Genomic DNA, 23,878 nt, shown 5'->3' with positions numbered 1-23,878 from the left:
AGGAAAGGAAAGGAAAGGAAAGGAAAGGAAAGGAAAGGAAAGGAAAGAAAAGTGCTGCTGGGTTTTCAGCCAATAACTGACAGGTGCAAAAGGAGCCACTGTACACCCTGGGATGGGCAGATCAAGAGACTGGAGGCCGGCAGGTGTGGCACAGCATTCAACTAAGAAGGTAGAGCATGTGACTGGCAGTCTGCTGAGCCCTTGAAAGGAACTTTTAGAAGTGTATCTTCTGTCTGCTCCCCAGACACACCCTGGATAGTGTGCACTGAGAGTCGGGCAGGGGGTACCTACTTATCTTAGGCAACTTCCAAGGTAAGTTCATAGACCACACTCCCTTTGCTACTCTTCTCCCACTTGTCCTCCCCTTGATTCCCACCCATACCCACTGCATTTTTCCATATAAAAACCTCACCTTCCTCTTTTCTCCCACAATAGAAATGAACACCCCCTCAAAACCAGAGACCACATCTATTAGGCACTGTTTTCTATTTGCTTGATGAAAGGGAGGACAGGGTTTCCAAATATTGTATAGACGTAAGGGGAAATATTTGTACTTTGGGGAGTTGGGAGAGAACAAAAGAAGTCCTCTACCTGGATTGGGCTAATCTATCAAAGCAATCATTAAGTGTTCACGTTAATTGGGGCACCTGGGTGGCTCAGTCAGTTGGGCGTCTGCCTTCAGCTCAGGTCGTGATCCTGGGGTCCTGGGATCGAGCCCTGCATCGGGCTCCCTGCTCGGCAGGAAGCCTGCTTCTCCCTTTCCCACTCCCCCTGCTTGTGTTCCCTCTCTCGCTGTCTCTCTCTCCGTCAAATAAATAAATAAAATCTTTAAAAAAATAATAATAATAAATAAATGTTTATGTTAAAACAAAACGAACATTCATACCTTCCTATACTTGGAGCTTCATTAAAATGCAAATAAACAAAGATGGGTATTTGTTGTTAGTTATTTGACCTAAGTAAAGATTAATTTCCAACCCTTTCCTCAGAGTAGTTTTTGATAAATGAGAGCCAGGGGAAATTGGGTACTTCAAAGAAATGCAGAAGGCACAGTCAGAGAAATGTGACCAGGCAAAGAATGGGGAAGCCGCAATGGTTTTGCTGCAGCCTTGCTCAAGTTCATTTATATCTACTTCCTAAACCACAAACTTAAAATACTCATATAATTCTACTTTCCAGAGCAATACCATGGCTTGCTCCTTCCAACTATCTATTCACCCTGTTTCTCTCTGACCACGCCTGTGTTCTTCACAGTCACACCCACGTGGTCTAGACTATATCTCTTTGGCACCAAATCGATACTCTCTAACCCTATCCGTGAGTTGGGATACAATTCCTTTATTTCTCATTTGCTGGGGGGCCAAAATAGAGATTCTGAACCCTAATAATTTTATACATACTTCAGTGAGCATCCAGTGAATTTTGTACCCTCAGACTACATCCTCACAACTGCTCTTTCCAGGAGAGATGAGAGCAAGCCTTCAATGTTCAGCGCAAAGATGCCTCGGGGGATTCTAGGCTAACTTCAGACCGGGCGAGTCCAGAAAGTTGGCATTTTCAAAGGATTCCAGTATCACTGGCGGGACTAAGAAAGCATGAGAAAAATGAATATGAGGGCAAATGGAAAGCAATTTGGCAGCAAGAGTAGAAAAACTAAACAGCAAAGAACGACGTAAAGAAAGAGAGGCAAACGTTGCCCCCAAATGACTGTCAATCAACAGGAGATGCCGCTAGCATTGAGCAGTGGGGGCTATCAGTAGACCCACAGACCCTACACAAAAGGAGTGGAAAGCGTGGGCTATTTCAAGGCATGGTGATTTTACTACTAATAATGATTACTTTTTATTTTGATCATCCTCAAAGTTAGAGTGGTTTGGGGAAGCTACGGTCATATTCTTATTAACTCTATCTACGCACCCATCTTTCTCCCCCAACTTCAAGGATTTGTCATGTGGGGAAATTTGTGTTAATATAATAAGGTACCCCAAAGTTGCTGGAATGTCCTAAAGCTCTGAAATGGAGCTATTTTTCTGGAAGTTGATGTATTTACCTGCTGACCACAATAAGCCAAGGACTGCAACAGATCCACCCAGGACAAACACAGACAGAAGGCAAAGACATCCCACGTCACTGCAGACAGTTGAGAGTGTGCCAAACTATGCACACCTTTGTTTTAAATTTTCTATACAAGCTTGGCAATGTTTAGGGAAAATTACAGTAACATTACCAGCATCAAGTCCAAGATTAGTGTTTAAACCTAAACCCTACACTCCAGAACTGACTTACTGCAAATAAGACATTCAGGGTTTCTCTTAAAATCCCTACTGAAGTTTTTTGTTTTTGTTTTAATCACTGCTGAATCTACACCAAGTTACACAAACTTCCTAATAGAAAAATGTCTGTGACAGACAGAATTAGTGAACCACTTTCTGAGTAGATGAATTTTAAAATGTAGATGATCATTCTATATCCTTAGTTTTGGTTGCCAATGCAAATGAGTCAGAGGATTTGCTTCAGACACTGAGTTAATTGTGTAACACTACAGTGAAAAACGCCATTGGAGAGGACTTGCTGACCTCACAGTCCAAAAAAACCATTTAAAAGATGTGGAAACCAGATGTTTCAGTCACATTTCAGCCTCTGCTCTGAGAACTTATCCTGGACAGCCCCTAACAGGCTATTACTTCTCTACAACTGAGATATGATCATCTTAGCTTACTTATTTGTCCTGCTGTGGGAAGAGGCTCACGGATGGGGATTCAAGAATGGAATTTTTCATAACTCCATATGGCTCGGTAAGAAACTTCACTCATGAGCTTCTTGGGGACGTTACTTCTTTGAATTAGTGGAGAAGTGAATTGAAGCAGGAAACTTTTTTGTTCTGTTCAAGACTGATGTTTTCAAAGAAAATGCTGAGGAAAAACAGCTTTTAGAATGCATGTGCCTTTTAAAAAAAAAACTGTTCTTGCCTTCTAAAATTAAAAAAATAGTTTTTTTTAATAAAGTGTACTATTCAGTAGAAAATAGAAGTTAATATCTATATTCCATATGAGAAAATATTTTTCAAAGCAGATGTGATGGTATATAGTAGAGAAAGTTTAGCAAAATAAAAACACCATTATTTTGTTTTTACTTCAATGCATTTGCATTCAGATTTCATAGCAGGTAATTATAACAGAAATGTAACAGGTAAAATTGGAATATACAATGACTTTATAATCATTTGCCTGTGTACTCTGACCTGTAATGTATATCTTGCTTTTTCCAAACATCTTTTGACTAGCTTGATGCAAAGCCAGCTTGTAATATAAAACAAATGAAAAAGGCTTGTATTTCTGAATGGAGTCTCACCACTTTGATTCCTTTTGTTTGACCTATCCATATAAATACTTTTCTACCCCTTTTGTTAGACCAGGAAAGTTTCTTTTGTTGTTTTGTTTTGTTAAATGTAAGGAATGACATGCGCCTAACGTGACTATAAACAATAGACCAAAAAAGGCCAAATAGGGAAAACCCAAAATACCCTGTATAGTACTCTAAACAACACTTTCTCATGACACAAATTAATGTTGCTTTATGTTCATTACTGTGTTTGATAGTGAAAAATTTTTGAATTACTCGAGAAGAAAATTGACAAATTCTTGTATAAAATAAAGAAATACAGAGAAAGCAAAATTAACCTAGATCTTGTTCTAATGCTTGCTAAGCAGCACATGGTTGTGGAATATTTTCCCTTTCAGCATGTTTCTCTCTGGTAATAACTGCAGCCATGCGGATTTCATTAAAAAGCTCGATTTGCAATGCACCGCCTTGCCCCCTCTTTCTTCAGCTTGAGCCAGTGAACTAGTTTCGGGCTGAACAGTGCGATCCATTTGGCCAAGATGGGGTCTGGGACTTTTTCGAGGAGTGAACAAGTCTCTTTGTTTATTTTCCTTGCACATTACCAATCTTAGGAAATATACACACATTTGTTAGAAATGGAAAAAACTGCCATAAAGCTAGTATGAGTTAAATCCGCATGCATAAACCTTGAAATGCTGTCAAACTCTCTAATGATCAAGCATTTTGGTGCTGGTTTTTTTTTTTTTTTTTAAAGTGATGCTGTATATTACAAAAATTGAACATGGACAATAGAAGTTCTGTCCTAGAGGTAGAGAGGAGCACACCCAAATGTTAATAGTAGGCTGCAAATCTGAGGCTCAGGGTAATTGCAAATTGCTTCAATCTCAGACAAATTATTGACCAGTCAGCCTAACACAAATTGTTTACAGTTGGTTAGGTCAATATGGTATTAAAAACTATTTAGAGAAGGAAGAGAATTGGATAGGAAGGCAGGAATATGCTAACAACTAGCACGAACAAGGTACTTCAAACTCCATCTCAGCTCCCTAGTAAAACGAGAAGGTCAAAGTAGGGGACCGCTAAGGTTCATTTTTAACTCCGGTATCTGCCAGTTCCTTAAATAGTAATTACTATTCCTTAAATCATAATTTTTTTTTAATAACAAGGACAAGACACTTCAACTAATTTACATAGATGGTGAAAATCAAAACTGCACAGATAAGCAATTTTTTTCAGCCATTGTACTGAATCTAAAAAAGAAGAAGGACAAGTAACATTATCACGAGCTCCTACTAGGATTCAGAAGTTATGCTTGCAGGTTTTAATGATTTATTTATTCCCAAAATAGCTATCATTATTCCCATTTGATAGAAGAAGACACCGAGGTGTAGGCAGTAATTTGTACAAGGTTACACAACTTGTCCAGTGAAGAACCAGGAGGAGAAACTAGAGCCAACATGCTACTGTTGTCCTATGCTAACAGAAAAAAAAGTAGTGGTTAGATACTCAGTTTTAATGAATGACTAGGGACTCTAAAAATGAATAAATTATTATTCCTTCTGAAACGTAAAACTTTTAAAATTAGGACTCATTGTACAAAGGATCATCTTGGTAGTTTAAAATTCTGAATTGAGGAATACTTTCAAATAAATGTGTGCTTACAATTGTCAAATATGTACCAGAGTTCTCAACTGCTCATAAGGCAAAATAATAGGAAGTTTGTCACTCTTTCAGGAAAAATGTAGAATATTAGTATTATTTAATGAATTTAAAATGATAGCATATACTTTCCTACCATGTAAGTTACTATCTTATTACTAGATGAGTTCTAGTGCCAAAAATCTAAGAAAAATTACTGGGGAGAAAACTTAAAATTATTTTTCAAAAACCTCTCTGTTAATTAATTTTTTCCCTATGAATGTCATATTTTGATTAGGGAGTAAAAGACAAGGAAATCTTAGTTTGAGAAACATTTGCAGACATTAAAATAATTCCTACTAATAAAGATCTTAGTCTATATTCTCAGGGAATAGATACACTTTTAACATTTTTGATAATCTCTAATATGGTACATAAGTAAGTTCAACATGTCTCCCTTCTCTACTAAAAGCCTTAGTACTCTTATACTTCAAAATAAAAGTACTTCCATTGCCCACTAGTGTCCAAGTTGCCTGAGAAGAGGACTTGATCCACAGTACTTAGCAAACCTCATGGTATATTCTCAAAATAACCAAATTGGAAACTAGCGAAAGTTCAGTTAATGAGGCTTTACCAATATGAAGAACACCTGAGCAGTAGGTGACTTTCAAACAGGAAGATAACTTCCTGTATTAAGGAAGATAACTTTGATGTTCCTTGTGTTCCCTGACCTATGAGCATCAGATTGACTAAGGTCTTCAGTGCATAAGTGCATATAACATGTAAGAACAGGATCCCTTGCAGTCCAGAGAAACAGGGAAGGTGCCAAGCAGCATCTCCTATTGAACTGTGGGAGTGTCAACTTTAGCTTGGGGAAGACAGTGAGCAATGACATTTCTTTTTTTTTTTTTTTTTTTTTTTTTTTTTATTCATGAGAGACAGAGCGAGAGAGAAAGGCAGAGGGAGAAGCAGGCTCCCAAGGAGCAGGGAGCCCGATGCGGGACTCGATCCCAGGACCCTGAGATCATGACCTGAGCCGAAGGCAGACGCTTAACCATCTGAGCCACCCAGGCGCCCAGCAATGACATTTCTACTACTACTGGATTCATGTCTTGCTGCATGCCAAGGAATATGTGTTCTCATCGGAAATGATCTTAATGGTGGCTGATTGTACAGGTCAGGGTACAAAGACTTAACCATAATCTGATAGTCTACACAGAACGATGACAGTTTGTTATGATTATCGTCCTGGAAAAATTTTCACATTGTCTCTATGGCAAAATGCACTCCAAACTCAAAACAATTTAAACAGTGATCTACTGGAAGACAACTCATTTATGACTTACTTCCTAAAATATGCTGGGAACAACATGTGAACTAAAAAAGACAAACCAGATAAAGAATTTAGCAATTGGTAGCTCGGTGTGCCCAATTTTTTCTCTGCTGTATTTGAATCTTTTTTTTTTTTCCTTAACGCAGTATTTATTTGCTTTGGATTCTTTAAACCTTTCCTCAGTTTTTGATTTGTTTACTAAATTCTCCATTATATTGCATTAGTCATTTCCCTCAAATGGATATTTTGGATTATTTTCCTCCATCTTTGTGAGCCTACATAATGGATCAATTTTCATTGGTTTCTTTTGCCTTCACCTCCTTTTCCCCCCTATTGTTTACCTTTCCAAGTTTTTATTTGATTTAAAACAAAGCCCAAAAAAGTCAAAACTTTGTCACCTTTTGATAGTTTAGAAATACAATGTTGTCTTACAGCTTTCATTCAGGCCATCAGTTCAGAAACATAATTTAGCCTCAAGTTTCTGCTGTGTCCCCAAATTCCCCTAAAATTCCCCTCATTCATATTTTTTTTCAAAGCTTTCTAACAATGAAAACTTAGCCACCCGAGGCCACTGACCCAGGAAACTCTTTGGCAGGAACAATAGCTGACGCAATCTTTTAGATGAAGCCACAAAATTTCCCTTGTTCCACAAGAATGGATCATAGCACATTTACAACATTTTGTGAATTCACAGAACAAGCAGCAGGTGTGTACCACAGAGAAGCTCGGTCTGGCAAATACAAGCTCACCTACGCAGAAGCCAAGGCGGTGTGCGAATATGAAGGCGGCCAGCTCGCCACCTACAAGCAACTAGAGGCAGCCAGAAAAATTGGTAACTAATTTGACAGTGATTTTCCTTCTTTTTTACCTTTGGTGGGGGAAAAAAAAAAATCCCTTCTTTTCTGTAACCCCTTCATAAGATTTCTCTCTCCAGTCCTTCCAATGGTTCTCTAAGCCCCTATGACATCCCTGCTCTCTGGCTTCTCCCATCTTCTCTGCCTAGAGCCAGTGGAAAGTTCTTAGTGCTAGCAACTTATTTGGGGTCACAACCCATTGTGAGCTAATATAATAGAAGTCAAAAAACAAAGATATCATTATCTCAACATCATTTTAATTCCTCATTAATTTTAATGCCATTTCTATTCATTTTTAATACTGTTCTATCTTAACTTCTGAATATGGGTTTCCTCAGCTGTTAAATGTTACTATGTTGAGTTTTACAAAGAAATTTGATTGGTAGAAGAAATACTGAATTTAGCGGCTTTTTTTTTTCAAAATATTTTTTTAAAGATTTATTTATTTGAGAGAGAGAGCGAGCAAGCATGCCCCCATGCGGGGGAGGTGAGGGAGGGGTAAAGGGAGAGGGAGAGAGAGTGTCCCAAGCAAACTCCACACTGAGCACGGAGCCCCAGGCAGGTCTCCAACTCACAACCCTGAGATCACAAACCCAACCAAAGCCAAGAGTCAGACACTTAACCCACTGTGCCACCCAGATGCCCCTTTTTTTCCCAATGTCTTTAAGGTCAGTGGGAGAATGCATTTGTACTTTAGGATCACAAGGAAGATAAGCAGGTTATAAGATGGCAGGAAGAAGAAACTAAGAAGATGATGTCAGGAGATCTGGTGCAAACACAGTGATTAACTAGTGCTAGTTCTTTCTTAAAAAAATAAAATAAAATAAAAATGCACCATGACCATCTCTCCTGGTGGTTTTACAGGTGGATATATAGGAGAATCCAAAAGGCCACCCCCATTCAGAACTCTCTTCTCCATTGAAGAAACCCCTTTGCTGATTAAAAAAAAATACCTCGCAAAGCTTATGCTATTATATACATATATATAAGCTATATATAGCTTATATAATATATATAGCATATGTAATATATGCTATATATAAAATATAAAATATAGCATATATAATATATGCTATTATTATATATTACTCAGGATAAAAATAAAACTGTTCTCTAAAAATCCCCAAAGTCTCCCCAGCACATTGCTCAGTCTAGACCCACAGGGCTGTGTGTAACTGGAACGCAGTAACTAGAACAATGGCTACAAAGGCCGGGGCCATTACTGGCTGTCCTGGACCTCCAGTAAAACCACTCTTGGATGGCAGTGGAAAAATATTTATTTATTTTTAATGAGAGAGAGAGCACATGAGAGGGGGGAGGGTCAGAGGGAGAAGCAGACTCCCTGCCGAGCAGGGAGCCCGATGCGGGACTCGATCCCGGGACTCGATCCCGGGACTCCAGGATCATGACCTGAGCCGAAGGCAGTCGCTTAACCAACTGAGCCACCCAGGCGCCCCGGCAGTGGAAACTATTTAAACAGCCTCTGAAGCTGGGCAAGGAAAACAGGGCCGAGGCTTTGTTCAAAATTTATGAGCACATGTATCCTTATTCGAATTTTTTAAAATATTAGCAAATTTTTTTTTTTTTTAATTTGAGAGAGAGAGAATGAGAGACAGAGAGCACGAGAGGGAAGAGGGTCAGAGGGAGAAGCAGACTCCCTGCCGAGCAGGGAGCCCGATGCGGGACTCGATCCCGGGACTCCAGGATCATGACCTGAGCCGAAGGCAGTCGCTTAACCAACTGAGCCACCCAGGCGCCCCAAAATATTAGCAAATTTTAATTGATCCTGAAATAGAAACTAATTAAATTATCATTTGAGGCACACCTGGGTGGCTCAGTCGTTAAGCGTCTGCCTTCGGCTCAGGTCATGATCCCAGGGTCCTGAGATCGAGCCCCACATCGGGCTCCCTGCTCCGCGGGAAGCCTGCTTCTCCCTCTCCCTCTGCTGCTCCCCCTGTTTGTGCTCTCTCTCTCTCTCTCTGACAAATAAATAAATAAAAATCTTTTAAAAAATTATCATTTGAAAAAAAATTGCCTTCCAGGATCGATGGTAATTTCAGAAATTATTTCATGGCAATAGATAGGTCAATGGTGAAAAGAAGCCAGCTCTGAACTTGGATTGTTTTCATATCCATGGTATTATGATTTCCAGTCCACCTGCCTCTTTTTTTTTTCAAGTAAGACGTCATTTCCTAGTAAAAGTCAGATGTTACATTTTATATGTATTCAAACTTTATTTTCTTTTTTAAGAAAAGGGTTTTTCAACAAAATCAAAAGAAAAGAAAGAAAACAGTTTTCCCTCCTTTTACATACCTGGCTTTGGGCAGCTGAGAAGGGGCTGCTTTTGTTAAGATGACCTTCACTCAGCTGAGGGGGTTTACCAGTTAGCCCATAATCCTTTCCTTCTCTTGCAGGATTTCATGTCTGTGCTGCTGGGTGGATGGCCAAAGGCAGAGTTGGATACCCCATTGTGAAACCAGGGCCCAACTGTGGATTTGGAAAAACTGGTATTATTGATTATGGAGTCCGTCTTAATAGGAGTGAAAGATGGGATGCCTATTGCTACAACCCGCATGGTTTGTTACAAATAGTAATTTTATCTTTGCCAAAACAGTTACATGTTACCAAGAGGTTATTAGATATAAATGGTTCCTTCTCCCAGAGATAAATCAACTTGGTGATGATGATTGTTCATAACAACAACGATACACGGAGTGATTATGCTGGGCCAGACCCCGCCCTGCTGCTCCTCTTCCACAGTCAGTATTCACAACAACTCTGCAAGGAGCTGTTGGTATACCCATTTTAGAAATCAGGAAATTGAAAGTCTAAGAGCTTAAATAACTTACCGAAATCAGACATCCAATAATTAGCAGGCAGGTAGGATCTCAGATTCAGGTCTTTTCTATGCCACGTCTTTTTCTATTCCCGACCACAAAGGGAAAAAAAAAAAAAAAAGCAGTTTATAAATTTGTCACGGTTAATTAGCTAAAACAACAAAGTGATATTACCAAATGTTAACTGTTCAAAATTACCCCTTTGATAGAATGGAGGAAAAAAGAGACAAAATAAACTCTTCCCCTAATTTCTTTTTGTGCATATATTTTTTTAAGATTTTATTTATTCATTCGACAGAGAGACACAGAGAGAGAGGGAACACAAGCGGGGAAGCGGGAGAGGGAGAAGCAGGCCTCCCACAGAGCAGGGAGCCCGACACGGGGCTCGATTCCAGGACCGTGGGATCACGACCTGAGCCGAAGGCAGACGCCCAACTGACTGAGCCACTCAGGTGCCCCTGTGCATAAATTCTTAAACTTCCAAACTAAGCAACTCTCACTCTATGGTTTGTTTTCACAATTATATACTGGATATACTAGTTATTATTATATAGTATATTTTTGTTCATATTTTCCCATGGTTCATTGTAGCTAGAAAAATTTTAAAGAGAAAATTAATTCAACATAATGACTATAAAGAGCTATTCTTTGTTCATGTTCTTGGAGGAAAAAATAGATTGTTCTTTTTGGATGCATTTCCCCCAGGATGATACTACAAAGAATTATAATGTGTTACCAAGTCTGTCTCCCATTTATGATCACAAACATCTTCAGGTGTTGTCCTGTTTCAATCTGCCTTATAAGAAAGCCCCTACAGAGGGATGCCTGGGTGGCTCAGTCGGTTAAGCGGCTGCCTTTGTCCCAGGTCATGATCCCAGGGTCCTGGGATTGAGTCCCACATCGGGCTCCTTGCTCAGCAGGGAGCCTGCTTCTCCCTCTCTCTCCCTCTGCTTATGCTCTCTCTGTCAAATAAATAAAATCTTAAAAAAAAAAAAAGAAAAAAGAAAGCCCCTAGGGAGAAGTTACAGTGAGTTATAGTCAAGTTCTAGCATATTACTATAGAATTTATTATTCAATGATATTAACCATTGGAGAATAGTTTCTCATGTTTGTAACTAACCTTTATCTCAAAATAATGTGTATTCTAAGTAGAAAAGAATTTTGCCTAGAGCCATCATCTATTCCCACTTAAGACAAAATATTAATAAATATGTATAGTGCATTTATATAGGGCTATAATTTTCAAACCACTTTGACATACATTAAACCTATGTTATATTTAGTTCTATATCTAGTTATTGTTAATAGTTCATATATCTTCTTTTCCTCCCTCTTCCTCTTCCTTTTTCGTCAGTATATTTACACAAGCAACTTTCTTTTTACTCTCAAGAGTCACTTCTATTTCCAAGTATATTCTCTGATTCTTCCTTTGCTTGATAAGCTTTAGGATCTCTGAGCATCTATTCAATCATTTCCAAAGGTCAAGATCTAGGGGAGAGAAAGAAGTGCTAATGGAAAGGTTCTTAGAGTATTTCCTTGCCCTTTTATAAGGACGCCACCTTAACTTACAAATTTTTATAAATTGCTTTTGTTTCTCATAGAGGCTTTTTACTCTGGGACTATTTGTACAGAATCCTGGGAGACTTGTTCTTACTCAGGTCTCAGCTTACTTTTGGATTCAGTGACATGCTGATTTTTTAGGATGTGGTGAACCTGAAGGGGACTGCGGGCCGCCTGAACTAGCACTGGGAGAGGAACAGTTCAATGAAAACTAATTGGAATGAAAAAATCATAACGGTATCAAAAAGATAAACCAATGACTATCAATTAATCAATAAAATATAGAGCTGAATAGCTAAACAAATTGTTCAATATTTGAATTGTTTCCTAATCTAATGAAATAGACAACAAAGATAGGATTATATGAGACAGAGCAAATCACTCCAAAAACTGGCACTGAACATGCTTATGTACACGTATAAACTATGTATCATATAATATTTAACAAGGCAATAAGAACAGCTTACATTTTGCATAACACCCTGACATTCTCTTCCATGTTACTATCCTTAGAATAAAGCTGTGAGGTAGGTAATGGGAGAGGCATGATTATTTTTACTTTACCAATGAAAAAACTGGTGTATAGAGTGGTCACAGAGCTCAGACTAGATCCCTGACCTTCTTCTGTCACTCCCCTGTCAGAAATTCTAAGATCCTCTTCGGCCCTGAGGGAGATATGCTTCCTTACCTTCTATGGCATTAGGATTCTAACACAATTTTTTTAAATAGCTCTTTTAAAGGATAATATTCTTGGAAAAAGCCTCTGACTGATTCAATGAAAAATGTTTTCGAATGCTACCCACAGTCACCACCACCACCATTCACAATATTTTTGAGTTTCTAGACTGTAGACAGTTACTTGATCTGAAATTAAAATTAACCAGGGGTTTTCCATACTTTTCCCTCCAGGTCACACTATAAAATCACTGGTTCTGGCAGAGGCTGTTTGATTGTTTGTTCTCATACCAGGTTATAAGGCATGGCAGAAATCTATAAAATGATAAATGACTTGAAAAAAACAAACATGAATGTCTCCATCAAATCCTCAAATACTAGGACTGAAGTGTTAGTTTAAAACCAGTGAAAGGAGTATAGAATGATTATAAATTATTCCTTTTAACTGGATTAGAGTGACCTTCAAGGTCCCCTGTGATCCTGAAATTCTATAATGATTTTCCAAACAGAATTTATTGGATTCATTATTCTAAATGTCCAAGTCCATGAGGACACAGTGTTGACACCACAGGACAAAATCCCAGCCATCTTGATTGGGCTGTTGGTAACAGGGGTACACATATTCATCAAAATACATGAACATATACCCATGAGACTTGTACATTCTTTTTTTTAAAAAAAAAATTATTTTTAAGTAATCTCTACACCCAACATGGGGCTTGAACCCACAACCCCGAGATCAAGAGTCGCATGCTCCACTGACTGAGCCAGCCAGGTGCCCTGAGGCTTGTGCATTCTAAGCTGAAAAGATAAAAAGCAAAAAAAGTGAACAAGAGCACAATTATTAAGTTGCTATTTTTTTTGTTATTTTATTTTTTAAAAAATTCAGTCTATATTCATTTGAAAGAATTTAGCAACGAATAATGAAAATATTCATTTATCCTTTAGCTGTAAGTATATATATTCAATATTTCATTAAAAGTAATAAATAGGCCTAAGAAGTACATATCAGTTTAAAATAGGGATATTTTTTCTAATGCTTTCTTTCTTCTCTTTTTTTGTTTTATCCATTTCAGCAAAGGAGTGTGGTGGTGTCTTTACAGATCCAAAGCGAATTTTTAAATCTCCAGGCTTCCCAAATGAGTACGAAGATAACCAGATCTGTTACTGGCACATTAGACTCAAGTACGGTCAACGTATTCACCTGAGCTTTTTGGACTTTGACCTTGAAGATGACCCAGCTTGCTTGGCTGACTATATTGAAATATATGACAGTTACGATGATGTCCATGGTTTTGTGGGAAGGTACGTGTTTCCCCATTATTGATTTTCTAGTATTTCTACTCCCCTGCAACACCATATCTGTTTTTAGCAAAGATTTTTCTTAGTACGTGAAGCTGCTGCATGTTCTTATAATTAAAATAGTGACAGCTGCCTTTTGATTACTGTTAAGTTGTAAGAATTAAATAGTCTATTTAAAAAGACTTCAGGGTGCCTGTTTGGCTCAGTCAGAAGAGCGTGTGACTCTTGATCTCAGGGTCGTGAGTTCAAGCCCCATGTGGGGTATAGAAATTACTTAAATAAATAAAACTTTTCAAACAAATAAAAAAATAAAAAGACCTCAGTATTTAACTAACAATAGGAGAAAAAAGATACATGTGAATTGAGAAATCTGTTGGGGATTTTTAGGTATTCTAATTTCTATCAACCTCCTAAAAATAATTATAAATTCAGTAATTACTGTCTTTCTTCTGTGTACAAAGTATTGTGCTAAGCATTATGAATGTAAGAATTAAGCAAAGTATAGCCCCTTCTCTCACAAAATTTACCTAAATGTACAATGGATATCTTCTTTAAAATAGCTTTCGTTACCATAGAAAACAAGTGCTCCTTTCCTCAATATTTCTCCCTTGGGTTTTCAACATACTGGGACACAACAGATCTGTGTTGCCATCCTGAATCTTCAATATAGTTTAAATTTTGAATGTCTCACAAAATATTACAAATCAAAGCATATCTAATTATGTGTTTTATTTATTTAACCCCCCACTTAATAACGCATATCTGAGACTATCCATTATCAATAGACTATCAGTTATCAATTTTCTATCATCCACAACAGTAATTTAATGAAAGAAAATGGTAGTGAGGACAATTAAAAATGATAGACTCAGTAGTTTGTTGTGACTTTGAAATGTGTAACTTAAACACAAAGAGAAAGAAAGGCATTTCTTTCATACATGAACAACAATTTTTGGAGGGAAATTGTTTTGCTTTGTTTTATTTTGCTTTCTGGCTGACGGACTACTGCTATAGAAAAAAAGTACAAATAGTTTTAAAACATAGTCTGAAGAAGAGATGAAGCGGGTTTGGTGAAATTAAGAGCAAAGTATTTGTTGAAAGAGTGGACATCCTACCTTGAGAGTCAAGATGATATTTTCATTCTAAACCTAGTTTCAGAAATCAATTACAGCCCTAGGTAAAATAATATACTGTTTTTTAAAAGGTTTTCAATAGACTAATTTGTTATTTATTGGATTTATATTATGTGATAAATCCTTCCCTTTTATGTAATGTACAAGGGAGTTCCTTTCAAGTCATAATTCAAATAAAAATCAATCCCTCTTGTAAGGTCCAACATAATTTTCCACATTTAGATCAGTCTACTCTAGAATTCAAATTAGTAGTACCATCAGCCATACACCTATTCCTCTTTAACTGTGAAGAAAACTGATTAATCAGAATCAAATTTAAAATTTTTCCAAATAGATTCAAATTGTCTACTACACAAATAGTTTTGCACGTATATAGAACAGAAATGCCACATATTCTTTTATAAGAATCTCATTTATACTGTGAGGTTATTTGACACAAAAAACTTTGTTTTAATCCCTCTTCTCCCTTACAAATTCAAGTTTAAAAAAAAATAAAAACATAAAATAATAGGAAAACGAGCCATTACTTAGGAAAAATAAAGCACTTTAATTACAGGTCAGAGCTGCTTGCAATAGCTGTGTCTTTTGTGTGACTTCTCCTTTTTAAAAATTCCCTTTCAGATACTGTGGGGATGAGCTTCCAGAAGACATCGTTAGTACAGGTAACGGCTCTAAATTGAGACATAGGACTATGATTTGTTTTATCATAGTGTCACTGAAAGTGAAGAACCCAGTAGTTATTACTATTTCCTTTTTAAAGTTGAGGGAACCATTGGCACAGATGTAGCTTACCAGTTTGTGAAATGCAGTGTTTATACTTAAAGACTTATGCCATCTCCTTACACCAAAAATGTGTAGACTTATCAGGTGCCGGAATGCAGTCTGAGATGGTCTTGCACCTGCAAATCCCTGAATATTGCTGTAGGTTATGACTTCCATAAAATGTGGTTAAAAACAAACAAACAAACAAAGTTTTTCATCAATAAAGTATTGAAAAGTATTTTCCGAAGTATTAAAGTTGTTAAAAATACCTTCTGTCACTGAAAAAATTTTACATCACACTTAACTGCATTTTTATCTTAACACAGCATTCTCCAGAGTGTTGTGAAGAACAGTTCTATGAAACATTTTTAATAGGTGTTGCATGAGAAAAGAACACTAAGGTCAAGTGAATTTGGGAAACATTGGTTTAAACAATGTTAAACAGGTATCTTTATTGGAAGATGTCAGAGAGCTTTTAATATGCTAATTATGTATAGTAAATCTCAAAAGGCTAGCTATTGTTGGCGATGTGTTCCAAATCTTTTTAACTCCTGCCAATTACTTTTGTGACTTTGCACCATGCAATGTACCTCAAGAAATGAGTTTGTAGTCGTATATATTTATTTCCATAAGCAATATCACTGCCATTGCCCCATACCGCTATTTTCTGGCTAAGAAACTTCACTTTCTTAGGTGTTTTTCTTTTTTAATTTTTATTTCCATCCCCAGCACTAGTAGTTGGTATTCTTACTTGCTCTATTTTTCCTCCAAGTCATAAAATTATCACAATGTTTCTGCAACTAAAAATAACAAAATACACTGAATTGTAATTTCTAAGTGGTCCTTAAGCTCAGATACCACTAGCTAAATTACTCCCACACCCTAGCCTTGAAGTGTACAAAATTCTCATGAAATTCTCATTTATGCATCAATATTACAAGATATAGAACTTCTTATTCAATCCTTGAATGATTAATTGCTTAAAAGTTATTCATTCATTCTCTGTTACAATCTCCCTAGTAAGGGCAGCCTACTAAAATGTTTATCTCAGGGTGCCTGGGTGGCTCAGTCGTTAAGCGTCTGCCTTCAGCTCAGGTCATGATCCCAGGGTCCTGGGATTGAGCCCCGCGTCGGGCTCCCCGCTCTGCGGGAAGCCTGCTTCTCCCTCTCCCACTCCCCCTGCTTGTGTTCCTGCTCTCGCTATCTCTCTCTCTCTCTGTCAAATAAATAAATAAAACCTTAAAAAAAAAAAAAAAAGACATTTAAAAAAACCCTGTTTATCTCATTCTTTTCTTGAGAACATATTTTACATTAACAGAAAGTTAAAAGAAGACAGGAGCCATCCATAGGAGATAGTTGGGGGATGAGAATCCTATTTAAAAAAAAAAAGAAAGAAAAGAAAGAAACAGGGAGAATCAAAGCCTGAAACTTGACATTTTTTCTTGTTTTGTCTAAAACAGAAAAAACTTACTTTAAGCATAATCAAATTAGTGTTTTTCTAACACAACTGCAAGAAACGGAAAAAAACAACAACAAAACCGCACACAGTTTATTATTCAAAGAGAAACAATCAACACACAGAAGAGAACATAGTTAAACAAAACAGCCAAAGATTTAGCAAAACAGCAAGAGGAGGAAATTGATACCAAGAAATAGAAAAAGATTTAAAATACATTTGAAGTATAATCCTACCAAGTCAAGTATAATACTGTTAACATTTTGATCTAGTTTTCTTCTTAAATATGTGCTTATTCAGCCAGGATATTTACATTAAAAAACAAGACCAGAAAATGAATGAACTAAAAACTACCCATAAACTAGACCACTTTAATAAATAGTATATAAAGTAAGAATATACCCACTCTCCTTATCTCTGCTCACCCAAGAAAGGCATTGGATGACTTCCAGGTGTTCTCCTGTATTATATAAACATAATATACACAGATATCATGGACATATTTCCAAGTCAGCATACAGTATGTAGATCATTCAAATTTGTTTTAATGACTGCCTAGTAGGTCCCTGTATGGATGTACCATCATTTGTCATGTATCAATATTTAACATCCTAAAGATGATTATTTCTGATTTTCTTTTCTTGCGCTATTCAACATTTCACTGGTATTTTTAAACCTCTACTTTGTGGTGCTATTTTTTTTTTAAAGAGTAGATTCCTAGAAGTGAAATTTTGGGGTCAAAATGATTTCATTTTAAATGTGAATAGATGCTGCCAAATTGGCACTAGCCCTACAGTGACAATTTGTATATTAACCACTTGAGTAATCTGTAAAATGTTGTTTTTTGTTTGTTTGTTTTTAATTTAGGCAACTCTTCCAAGTCTGAGAAAAGTGTAGTGGATAAGAGCATGAACTCTGGAGCCAGACTCCTGGGGCTCAAACCTGGTTCTGCCACTAATTTAGCATTGTAGCCTTGGGCAGGCCACTCAGGCTCTCTATGCCTCAATTTCACCTGTAAAATAAATATTTACAATATCCACCTCATAATGTTGTGGGGAATAAATGAGTTAATAGATGAAAGGCACCTACAGCTGTGCTTGGCAAACATTAGCATTTGATATATGTGGGGATTTTTTGTAATGAATTCTGGATTTGTGATGTGGATGAAGAAGACCTTTCCTTGGTGAAAAAGAAAAATATTCCTATATTTTATTTTATATAATAGATTTTCACTTCTTATTTTTAGCATATTTTTGGTCTTAAATGCAGGTAAAATCTATTTAGGTACTCTGTGTAAAGTAGGGAGTTAGCGTTGTGGCTTTGTTTCTTACAATGTAAAGCTTGTTGCCCTGACATCATTTATAAATAATTCATCCATATCTCACTGGTTTAAACGGCCTGACATTCTCCTGAATTCAGTGGCTGTTCCTTCTATAAAGAATACCTTTTAAAACAGAATAGAAAAATTTCCTGTAGGACAGCTTAAAGGGCCAGAGGAGAAAATAGGAAAGTCTCTCACCCTACTACACTTGGCAAAGGAAACACAGACTCCACTGCTTGAGAATCCAACTCTGAATTCTGGGAGTCTGGTTCATGACTTTTTATATTCTCCTATAAGAATGATGAGTCTTTGGACTGCCAGACAAATTAAAGCAGAGTAACATCTTTGTTCTTTTGCGTTCCCCCTCCTCCCCAGGAAATGTCATGACCTTGAAGTTTCTAAGTGATGCTTCAGTGACGGCAGGAGGTTTCCAAATCAAGTATGTTGCAGTGGATCCTCTATCCAAATCCAGTCAAGGAAAAAACACGAGTACTACTTCTACTGGAAATAAAAACTTCTTAGCTGGAAGATTTAGCCATTTATAAAACAAAAAAAAAAAGGACACTCAGTGTTTACATTTTTATCTTTTGGAACCCCTTATTAATAGCATTTATTTATTTTCTAAATATGAAAGGCAATACCTGATACTCTGGGGAAAATGGGAAAATACAGAAAACTTTAAATGAGAAAATAAAATCTCTCATAATCCCACTGCATAAAAATAACAAGCATTAACATTTATATATTTTTCTTTTAGTTATTTTTCAATTTGTGGTATATGTATATATGTATCTATATGTATTTTGTATTTGAAATTTTGGAATCCTGTTCCATGTACAGTTTTATATCTTAGGTTTTTTTTTAACTTCGAACTTTATGGCTTAAGCATTTTCCCGTATCATTGAGTATTCTGCAAACACATAATTTTGAACAGCTGTAAAATATTCCATGGTATGATTGTTCCATACTTTATTTATGCTTGTCTCTATTGTGGGAATTTTAAGTTGCTTTCAAAAATATTGCTGCAATAAATATCCTTGCACATACATATGTGTACAGCTCTAATTATTTGGGATAGGGTCCTTGAAGTAGAATTACTGACTCAGATATTAATTAAAATGGAATTTTGTTAGGATCCCTGGCTAGCCCAGTCAGTAGAGCATGCAACTCTTGATCTTGGGGTCATGAGTTTGAGCCCCACGTTGGGGGTGGAGTTTACTTTAAAAAAATAATAAAATAAATGTACAGCTTTAGAAAAATAGAATTTTCTTTTTTATGGGCAAAAGTGACATATCATTATGGTTTGAATTTACAATGAGATTGATGGTTTATATATTTTTGATCAGTTTTATTTCTTTAGTGAATTATTTTTTCATGTCTTTCACCCATTTTTTACTTATATAACCTTTTGATTTATAAGAAATCAGTATATATCAGATATATAATTTCACATCTGTCATATATATGTTGCAATTTAATTTTATGTGAAGTTTGATTTTTATGATTTTTAACATTTTTATTAAAGGTTAAATTTTATTTACTGTCATATTTACTGATCTTGCTTCAGTCTCTTGTCTTTACATTTAGAATGAATATTCCCATTACAACTTGATGTATTTATTCATTAATATTTTATTCTTATTATTTTATGGCTTTGCTTTCATAGAAGGAAAAAGTCACAGTTGTTACCCTTTATATGAGGGGTAATGGTTACTATCCAATTAAATTCAACAAAAATGTTTGTGCCTGGCACTGTTCTGGACACTTAGGAAACACTCAAGAACCAAATGATTAAAAATCTCCAGGCTTGGGGAGTTTATGTTCTGGTGCGAGGAGAGAGTCAATAATTCAACATGATAAATTAGTGAACTACATGTTAGAAATAGATCAGAGAGACTTCTTTATTAAATTACTAATGGAATGAGTATAGATTTAGAAGAAGAAAAAAGACTAAGAATTGAGCCCTGGAAGAGGAAGATCAGCAGAGAAGACTGGGAAGGAGCAAAGGATGAATCAGAAGGAATATCCCTTGGGGTCCTAGAAGCCTAATAGAAAACATATCAAGGAGGAAGGAGTGATCAACTGTTAAATGCTGATTTAAAAGCACTACAAAGATGAGTGCTAAGAATAACCACTGGGTTTAGCAACATGAAGATTGTGGGTGACCTTAAGGAGCAATCTTGGGGTGTGGAGGCAAAGGCCCCCTGCAGTGTCCTGTAGAGTGAAGTAGAGGACACCACCGGAGACAGTGAGTCTGGCTATCAAGGAAATGGAGCTGTCAGGAGAACTGGGTTGAAAGAAGGCTTTCTTGATGGGAATGAACTTAGAGAAAGGAGAGATGCTGGGGCCATTTTTCTGAGTCTGGGTAGTAGTCAGAGTCCTGGCAGGAAACAGATGACACAGTCAAAAGGGGGAAACTGAAGAGATTATCACAGAGGTGTGGGTTGACTTATAGAAAGCTCTCAAAGGATGGTGAATCATTAGATGCTCACCACAGAAGGAGGATCCCCTGGAGGAGAAAAATCAGGGGCAGTTATATATGAATCCAGAGAGAGAGCTTCCTTGATAGGAAAGGGTTGCCCAAATGAAGATGAAACAGGAGTTCTGCCAACCCAAGTCTCTGGGAAGGGATTGCAGGTAAATACCTCACTTTCTCCCTCCTCACATACTTTTATGTCCTGCTGGTGCTTCCTACTGTCTAAACCCAAGCAGAAATCAAAATATGAGGAAACCTGGTTGGTACTGTCCACAGAGATCAGCTCCAGGGTCCTGAGCAGGAAGTCAGAGCATAGATCTAGAGGGGTGAAAGGATTACATCTGTCATCATGGGTGAAAGGAGATTGGTTCTAGTCCACAGATGGAGGGACTGGCTTTAGATAGCAGCATGGAGGGGCGCCTGGGTGGCTCAGTCGTTAAGCGTCTGCCTTTGGCTCAGGTCATGATCCCAGGGTCCTGGGATCGAGCCCCACATCGGGCTCCCAGCTCGGCGGGAAGCCTGCTTCTCCCTCCCCCACGCCCCCTGCTTGTGTTCCTGCTCTCGCTATCTCTCTCTCTGTCAAATAAATAAATAAAATCTTAAAAAAATAAAAATAAAAATAGATAGCAGCATGGACAGTCCCTCTATAGTCCCTCTCTTATGCCATGAATCCTTTAACAGTTGAAACCTATGAACACTTCTCAGTGTTATGTTTTTATTTATTTTATTTTTTAATTTAATTTCATTTTTAATTTTTTTTATTTTACATGTGCTCCACTCCCAGTGTGAGGCTTGAACACACAACCCTGAGATCAAAAGTCGCATGCTCTACCAACTGAGCCAGCCAGGCATCCCCCTCAGTGTTATGTTTTTAAATGCACAAAATACATAGGAGTACAAAGAAAATTATTTTGAAACACAGTTATAAAATCATTTTAAAAATCAAATCTGTGATACATTAATGCATGTGTTTCTATATTAATGCCATAAATAATATCTAGTAGTGCACTTAATAACTACCATAATTTTAAAGTAGTGATACATATGTGTATAATATTCTGAAATAGATGCAAAAACTGTTTCATGGTATAAAATCCTTGTGATGTTTACTCATGACAAAAGCATAGGTAGTGCTACTGTGGTTTACTACCTACATTCATAACTGAAGAAAATGACTAGATTTCAGTGAAGAGTTATTAGAAATAAAGATGAATTTCCACATACAAGATCACGATGGCCTGGGTTAAGTCCAAAGCTCCATTAGGAAGAAGGTAGAGTGTAAGGACAGAAGCTGACCTATAGAGAGGTATGTGGGAATCTGCAGGGCTCTCTTCTGCTTGTTTTGCATTTCTCAGGAAAGAAAGAGTCAAGTCGTGTGCCAAGAATGAGTATGGAAAGGGGTGCTTGGGTGGCTCAGATGGTTAAGCATCTGCCTTCAGCTCAGATCATGAGCTCAGGGTCCTGGATCGAGCCCTACATCAGGCTCCCTGCTCAGCGGGGAGTCTGCTTGTCCCTCTCCCTCTGGCCCACCACTCATGCTTTTTCTCTCTCTCTCTCTCTCAAATAAATAAATAGGAACTTAAAAAAAAAAAAGATGAGGATGAAGAAGTAAGTGTATGAGGTTTGAGAAGACAGGAGAAGGCATGAGAGGGTCTTCTAGGAAAGTGGGAAAGAGAATGGACCAGAAAAATTGCATTTGGGTACCAGGCAGAATCAAGAACTCATGTCAAGTTTGTGGTATGGACTTGAATAGGAGACCAATCAGCAAGGCTTGTTTTCCTCCAGTCATGTTCAGCTACACAAAGACAAAGACAGATTGAGGGAGAGCTAGAGTCAACAGATCTGGGTTTTCACCAAATGACTAGGACAAGAGAAGGGCAAGGGAGTAAGGGATGTGTGTAAAGGAGGGACTGTGATGATAACCCATGGAATTTAGTTTGATTAGGAGGGAAGAGAAGACTTTGAGGAAATGAGAGACAGTGAAAAAGTGGTATACTTAATGAAGTGAAGGTCCCATAAGGGCTCAAAGGATTGTAGAATTGGAGGATGAGGAGATGCAGCTGAAAGATAGGAGGTAGTGGTCAGAGAATAGGACTTTAAATATAAGCTTTCGTGGTAGGCAGAATAGCACCCTCTTCTCAAAATGTTACATCCTAATCTCTAGAACCTATGAATATGTTACCGTATGTGGCAAAAGGGACTTTGCCCATAGGATTAAGTAAATGGCCTTAAAATGGGAGATTATCCTAGATTGTCCAGGTTGGCCTAATGTAATCACAAGGATTTTTAAAATCATGGAACACTACATCAAAAACTAATGATGTAATGTATGGTGATTAACATAACATAATAAAATTAAATTTAAAAAAAAGTGGATGAGGGAAGCATAAGAAAAAGAGAATCAGAGAAAGAGATGTGACAAGAGAGGTAGGGTCAGAGAGATGCAATGTCGCTGGCTTTAAAGACAGAAGAAAGGAGCCATGAGCCAAGGAGTGTGAGTGGATTCTGGAAGCTGGAAAAGGCAAATAAAGAGATTTTTCTTTAGAGCTTCCAGAATGAATGCATGCCTGCTGACAACTTGCTTTTTGCCCAAAATGACCCATGTTGGACTTCTGAATTACATAGTTTTAAAGTAGTAAATTTGTGGGGACTCCTGGTTGGCTCAGTTGGTTAAGCGACTGCCTTTGGCTCAGGTCATGATCCCGGAGTCCCGGGATCGAGTCCCACATCGGGCTCCCTGCTCAGCAGGGAGTCTGCTTCTCCCTCTGACCCTCCCCCTTCTCGTGCTCTCTCACTCTCTCTCTTTCTAAAATAAATAAATAAGTTCTTTAAAAAAACTAGTAGATTTGTGTTGTCTTAAGCCACTAAGTGTATTATACTTTTTTATGGCAGTGATAGAAAGTTAATATACCTCTTAATCAGTTTCATGCAGGCTTAGACTTTGAGGAATTAAAGTATAATTCAAGGTGACAAAGCATAAACAAGAAGAAGCAGTAAGCAGAAGATAGCTATTTTTCTAGAGAAATTAACTTACTTGAATACTACTTAAGGCTAGTATAACACTTATATGTCTTCCTGCCTACACCTAATACCTTTTTACTTCCTTGCTCATGAAATTTTTTTCTCTTTTCTTTCTTTCTTTTTTCTTTCTTTCTTTCTTTCTTTCTTTCTTTCTTTCTTTCTTTCTTT

The 23,878-nt window shown here is 37.2% G+C and overlaps 2 protein-coding genes across 3 annotated transcripts in view; one reads left to right on the top strand and one right to left on the bottom strand.

Moving 5' to 3' along the window:
• The window catches only part of NMI (N-myc and STAT interactor), a 119,865-nt gene that overhangs the window by 63,163 nt on the left and 32,824 nt on the right, over nucleotides 1-23,878 (bottom strand). Inside the window, exon 2 of one of the 2 annotated variants that reach the window (XM_035008060.1) lies at nucleotides 10,017-10,089. The gene's annotated coding sequence lies outside the window, so the exon portion shown is untranslated. Of the gene's footprint in view, nucleotides 1-9,480; nucleotides 9,500-10,016; nucleotides 10,090-23,878 lie in introns of those variants that run through there. The other variant, XM_035008059.1, reaches the window with a different exon arrangement.
• TNFAIP6 (TNF alpha induced protein 6) lies at nucleotides 2,611-19,255 on the top strand. The gene is made up of 6 exons (XM_035008063.1): nucleotides 2,611-2,795; nucleotides 7,008-7,145; nucleotides 9,582-9,743; nucleotides 13,316-13,544; nucleotides 15,296-15,336; nucleotides 18,589-19,255. The coding sequence occupies exons 1-6, from the start codon at nucleotides 2,702-2,704 to the stop codon at nucleotides 18,756-18,758; spliced, it is 834 nt and encodes a 277-aa protein (XP_034863954.1). The 5' UTR covers nucleotides 2,611-2,701; the 3' UTR covers nucleotides 18,759-19,255.

The sequence above is a fragment of the Mirounga leonina genome, unplaced genomic scaffold, assembly GCF_011800145.1.
Source record: "Mirounga leonina isolate KUSES-001 unplaced genomic scaffold, KU_Mleo_1.0 Mir_151, whole genome shotgun sequence".
In the NCBI taxonomy this organism is placed as follows: domain Eukaryota; kingdom Metazoa; phylum Chordata; class Mammalia; order Carnivora; family Phocidae; genus Mirounga; species Mirounga leonina.
The sequence above is the reverse complement of the archived record's forward strand: the minus strand, read 5'-3'. Positions and strand labels throughout refer to the sequence as shown.

Coding starts and splice junctions, on each gene's coding strand:
- TNFAIP6 (XM_035008063.1), top strand. CDS start 2,702: ATGATCATCTTAGCTTACTTATTTGTCCTGCTGTGGGAAGAGGCTCAC. Junction 2,796..7,007: donor TCATAACTCCATATGGCTCG/GTAAGAAACTTC, acceptor GTGAATTCACAG/AACAAGCAGCAGGTGTGTAC. Junction 15,337..18,588: donor AGAAGACATCGTTAGTACAG/GTAACGGCTCTA, acceptor CCTCCTCCCCAG/GAAATGTCATGACCTTGAAG.